This window comes from Macrobrachium rosenbergii, chromosome 33, assembly GCF_040412425.1.
Source record: "Macrobrachium rosenbergii isolate ZJJX-2024 chromosome 33, ASM4041242v1, whole genome shotgun sequence".
In the NCBI taxonomy this organism is placed as follows: Eukaryota; Metazoa; Arthropoda; class Malacostraca; order Decapoda; family Palaemonidae; genus Macrobrachium; species Macrobrachium rosenbergii.
In genome coordinates, this window is record NC_089773.1 from 4,940,001 (window position 1) to 4,946,188 (window position 6,188).

At 40.4% G+C, this 6,188-nt stretch overlaps 1 protein-coding gene across 1 annotated transcript in view; it reads left to right on the forward strand.

Annotated features, from left to right (window-relative positions):
- Nucleotides 1–5,106, forward strand: part of LOC136855822 (uncharacterized) — a 26,017-nt gene extending 20,911 nt beyond the window's left edge. Inside the window, 3 exon segments of the mRNA XM_067133180.1 lie at nucleotides 2,101–2,273; nucleotides 3,590–3,665; nucleotides 4,465–5,106. Of these exon segments, the coding sequence (XP_066989281.1) occupies nucleotides 2,101–2,273; nucleotides 3,590–3,665; nucleotides 4,465–4,654 (439 nt within the window). The 3' untranslated portion in view covers nucleotides 4,655–5,106.
- The last annotated feature ends 1,082 nt before the right edge of the window (nucleotides 5,107–6,188 follow it).

The window sequence follows — 6,188 nt, forward strand, 5'->3', positions numbered from 1 at the left end:
AGTATTTAGGGGGGTCCCATTAAACTGCAGTATCTGCAAAATCAGTAGTAAGGCAAGGGAGTATCTACCATTTTTCTCAGTTTTGTATTTCTGCAGATACTGCAGTCTTCCATTTTAGGGCAGTTTGGTCACCTGTGACACTGTGTGACACTCATGTTGTGCAGAGGTAGCTGGCTACATCATGAAGCATTGTTTAACAGTGTTTTAGGCATTTACAAATCATCTCTAATTTATTTTCGACAAATTGATGATGCAACCGAGCCATCTTATTTAATGAATGCTCTCTCATGACCCTCTGTGATTATGTTGCGAGGCCATGCATCGCCATGTCCACATGTTTGAATGGGTGATACAACCTTGACACAACCAGGAAATGGACTGCATTGCCAGCGAGTTCTGACGTATCGTGCCCCTTTTTTTGTATGAATGATACTTAATGCAACATTGAGGCAAAAGCAGGTTCCTAAATATTACATTATGGAAGGAAGATGTGTTGTTTGACTTCGTGTAGCAAGGAAAAAATGCGCCGAAGTTTCTTCGGCGCAATCGAGTTTTCTGTGCAGCCGTTACAGCGTATAGTCAAGGCCACCGAAAATGGATCTATCTTTCGGTGGTCTCGGTATAATGCTGTGTGAGCCGCGGCCCGTGAAACTTTAACCACGGACCGGTGGTGGCCTGTGCTATATCGTTGCCAGAAGCGCGATTATGGCTAACTTTAACCTTAAATAAAATGAAAACTACTGGGGCAAGAGGGCTGAAATTTGGTATGTTTGATGACTGGAGGGTGGATGATCAACATACCAATTTGCAGCCTTCCAATCTCAGTAGTTTTTAAGGTCTGAGGGCGGACAGAATAAAGTGCGGACGGACAGACAAAGCCAGCACAATACTTTTCTTTTACAGAAAAGAAAAAATCTCAACTTTTAGTAATTTTCACCTAAATGTTTTTCTCTTTTGGAAACCCTTTCACCTAACAACAGTTTTCATCTCGAAAAATTAGATTACATAGAAAAACATTTTTGTATATCTAAATAATTCATTCAACCGTGTACTGAGAGAGAGAGAGAGAGAGAGAGAGAGAGAGAGAGAGAGAGACTTTTTTTCACCTTAACCTTGTTTTCACTCTAAAGCACCCTTCACCTTCAAGCATTTTTTTTCTTCCTGAAGCATTTTTTTTTACCTCAAAACACTTATCACATTTTGCTTGATAACATTTTTACCTGAAAACTTTCTGCCTTCAGACATCTTTCAGCTGAAAGATGTTTTTTTCCCTGAAAACTTTTTGCCTTCAAACATCTTTCATCTCAAAGACGCTTCTTACCTGAAAACTTTCTGCCTTCAGACATCTTTCAGCTGGAGGATGCTTTTTACCTGGAAACTTTCTGCCTTCAAGCATCTTTCAGCTTAAAGACGCTTTTTATCTTAGAACTTTCTGCCTTCAAACATCTTTCAGCTCAAAGATGCTTTTTGCCTGAAAACTTTCTGCCTTCAAACATCTTTCCCCTGAAAAGCTTGACCTGAAACCTTACTACCTTCAGATACCTTTCACCTGAAAACTCACCACTTTCAGACACCTTTCAGCTGAAAGACGCTTTTTATCTGAGAGAACTTTCTGTCTTCAGACATCTTTCACCTGGAAAGTTTGACCTAAAAACATTCAACCTTCAAATATCTTTCACCTGAAAAACTTGACCTGAAAACTCACCACCTTCAGACACCTTCTACCTGAACTCACCACCTTCAGACACCTTCCACCTGAAAACTCACCACCTTCAGCCACCTTTCACCAGAAAACTCACCACCTTCAGTCACCTTCCACCTGAAAACCCACCACCTTCAGACATCTTCCAACTGAAAACTCACCACCTTCAGACACCTTCTACCTGAAAACTCACCACCTTCAGACACCTTCTACCTGAAAACTCACCACCTTCAAACACCTTCCACCTGAAAACTCGCCACCTTCAGACACCTTTCACCAGAAAACTCACCACCTTCAGACACCTTCCACCTGAAAACCCACCACCTTCAAACACCTTCCACCTGAAAACTCACCACCTTCAGACACCTTTCAACTGAAAACCACTTTTCAACCCACAGGTACGGCGACGTGGTGGTGGCTCTGAAGAACCGGAAGAAGCTGGAGGTCCTGATAGGTGACGTAGACATCCACCTGGTCATCACCCGCTCCAAGACGAAGTTCGGGCAGGACTTCCTCGGGTTTTACGTAGAGGAACACAACATACTCTCCCCCAACACCACTGGCATCATTGGTAAAGGAGTCTAGAAACAGAATGGAAATTGAATATTGAATTTGGGCCAGAGGCCAAGCGCTGGGACCTGTGATAAGGTCATTCGGTGCTGGAAGGGAAATTGACAGTGGAGAGGTCTGAAAGGTGTAACAGGAGGAAAACCTTTTGAAGTTGTAGCATGAATCAGTTTTTAGGAGAGGGTGGATAGAAAGATGGCAGAAGGAGAATTTGAATGAAGGAGGTACAGTAGCAGGATTGAAAGGGGTTATAGCAGTTAGGGGGCCATGGAAGGGACGCTGCAAAGAACGTTAAGTAATGCCTACAGTGCACCGTGTGGTGTGCACTGACAGTACTAACCCCCTTACGTACTACACTGTTACTGTATCATTAATTTGGATATTTTTTTATGTATATTGTCTATTTTCAGCCTTCTTTTCAAGTTCGAATTAATGAATATTCGTGACTGAAGTTAACTCATGCATATGTAGCAGAAAAGTTTAAAGACTTTCAACAATTATGTAAAATAATAGATTGACATATCTGCAAAAACTAGAATAATATGAGAATATTATCTCAATAACTTGACCCATCTCATGGCCTGCCTTCTATAAAAGGCAGGGTTATAAGAATCTTCTTTTGGTCGCTTAGGAAATGTGAGATTCTCAAATAGCACCTTTCAGTGAAATCCCTGGACATCTCTCCCTGCTTCCGTTTTTCCTAATAACTGCAACATTTGGCCTTCTAGATGTAAGTCTGTCACTTTTTCCTTCGCCCTGTCCTTTTCTTATTTCCCTCCGGCCCACGATAGCAAGGTCATTAAGATCCTTGCCTCGTCAGTTTCAGTATTCCAAACAAACATAATTGGGATCTTTCCTAGATAGTGACCCCCAAGGGTTTTAACCCAGTATGTGTCCACCTTTGCGGTGTGTTTAGTACAAGTCCGCTGGGGATTGCCGTAAAGACATAAACAAAAGACTGTAAATATCGTAAAGACAATGACCCCAAGAAATATTAGCCCTAGACAACAACCCCCGAAAACCCTTGGGGGGTAGCTAAGATCCTTGTCCCTTCAGTTTCAGCAATTGCAAATAAACCTAATTGGGATCTTCCCTAGATAGTGACCCCCAAGGGTTTTAACCCAGTATGTATATCCACCTTTGCAGTGCGTTTAGTACAAGCTAGCTGGGGGTTGCCATAAAAACATAAATAAATGACTGTAAATACAATAAAGATAATGACCCCCGAGAAACATTAGTCCTAGATAACAGCCCCCAAAAACCCTCGGGGGGTCACTGTCTAGGAAAGATCCCCTAATTGTCCTCAATTATATTTTTCAGGCCAGTTTGCCTTTAAGACTGTGGGTACATTGAATCCTACTCACGACCGTCTGGAAGATGACCAGTCAGAAACTGGGTGAGTATGAAATGGCTGATTTTATAAGGATAGGACGCATAAGGAAATTTTAGGTTAGGTTGGGTAAGGAAATATCAAGTTAGTTAATTTGGTAAAGCCACGGTGGGCCATGTAAGGAGAATCTTGTTGATGTGAAGTGAGAATGGGTTTGGCAAGTTAAGGTAAGGTTAGGTTATGGTGGGTAATGTAAATTAAATCAGACGAGGTAGTTATGTTAAAATTTATGTAAGATAAGGTTCAGCTCAGTAAGGTGAGACTAGTTTAGATGATGCTACTTTGGTTTGTTATCTACGCATCACCTACTCCGAGGTGCTAGTACTAAACATGGCGGAAGCTCCTTGGGACGCCATGTTTAGTACTAACCCCTCGTGGATCAAAGTATTATATACACCTATTTCTGTATTGTGTGGTCGACAAATTACATTAATAAACAATATCTTCGTGCAGCCATCTACTTTACATTTATCATACAGCCCTTCATACTAGCACCTTGGAATAGGTAACGCATAGACAACAAGCCAAGGTAGCACCATTTAGATTAAGTAAGGTAAGAGTATGTTAGATAAGTAAAGCAAGGTTATTTATTTTTAGATTAAGTTAGCTAGGTTGAAGTTAGGAAAGTGGTATGAACTTTTCCAGAAAACTTAGGTTGATTCATAGCCTTTAAACCACGTGTCTTGGCCTTGGTTGAGTCTTGGGTTAAAGTCCTTTTCCTGGTTGAAAGTACACTTTCCATGCCTATTGAGGTTGTACATTCACTGTGAATGTGAATACTGAAAATAATCATTTGCTTCCACAGAATGAAGGTTGCTGTGCTGCATCAGGAAGCCAACATGCAGTACAGAGTGTCCGAAGTGAGTGGGATGGTGTCCAAACGCAGGTCAATGCTGCACAAGAGCCACGTCCGCTGTCTGCTGGTCCCCAACCAAGGGGAGGGGCTTGTTGCTGGGTCCCCGGAGGACTACTTCCTTCCCTGCCTCACCTGCTGACTAACACAGAAAGTAGACTTTGTAAATAGGAGCGTTTTATACAGTGGATGGTGTGTGACCGTGATCTGCCAAAGGATGTTCCCAGACTATTTATTGTGGAGGAGAAAATAGACCGAGCGATTTAGATGTTAGTTGTGGCAGGCGCAATACGCTACAGGAAACGTAGCAGGACGCAGTTGTCGATTGTGTAGATAGATCCCCTATGATATAAACACTGAAAGTTTGCCAATGCAGAAAATAGTCTATGATTCTTATAATCTAGTAGTGACATGAAAGAAGTCTGAAAGAACTTACACTACAGAGCGATATTTATTGAAAAGTGGTTGTCCGGAGATGAGAGTTCCAAGATGGCGGTGCGCTGGGACTATTCCGAGAGGTTTCCTGTAAGTGATACCCATCAGCCTTTGCAAAGTAGTCATTGCGATGTAAATAAATTTGAGTACCACCGAAAATGCATTTTTAATTCTTAAAAATTAGTCACTGTTTTTCTTTAACGGATCTCCTATAGGTGAGGATGGAGTTGTGTGGGCATGTTCTGTTCAAATCTAATCAGTGAATTAGGATTAAGTGCCTGGAGTTATCAAAGCTTAGAATCAGGAAGGTAACATCATCTGGAGTCACCCCTTCAAAGGTAATATGGATGGTGTTTACTTGTTGTATATATATATATATATATATATATATATATATATATATATATATATATATATATATATATATATATATATATAATTTAGTGTGGGCTTTTGTGTCACATTTTTTCACGTAGTTGAAACAGTACCCATTTATGCCTTTCAAATAAGACAGGTAAAGTGATACCTGATTTTTCATACACACACATATATATATATATATATATATATATATATATATATATATATATATATATATATATCATAGAATATAAATAAATTTCTGCCTCACATCAGGATCGAACCCAGGTCTTTCAACTGAAAGACTTGTGAAACAGTTGGCAGCGGTCTTATCTTTCAACTGAAAGACCTGCTGGGTTCGATCCTGATGTGAGTCAGAAATTTATATATACGAGGGTAAGTCAAAAGTTCCAGGAAAAATTCAATATACTCTTTATTTAAGGAAATTCAAACATCATTTTCTACATATCTACCATCTAACTCTATACAAGGCGCTGTTTCCACCTCTGCAACCCTTCTTTGTAGAAATTTGGGCCTTTCTATTAAAACATGTTGAAACTGCATGTTTAGCAGCATCAAAGATTCAAACCGGACTCCTCTTAAGTGTTCCTTGAGTTTTGGGAACAGGAAAAAAATCTGAAGGAGCAAGATCAGGACTATAAGGAGGATGTGGAAGAGTTTCCCACCTAAATTTTAGGACTTCTCTTGCAACCCTTGATGAATGTGCTGGAGCGTTATCATGATGGAACAAAATTCTGCGGTGCAACTTTCCTTGACGTTTTTAGCCAATGCAGTCTTCAGTTTTTGCAAAACACCTTTTGTAGTAGTTCCCGGTGATTGTTTTTGTCCTTCAAGGAAATCAATCAAAATCACTCCTTTGG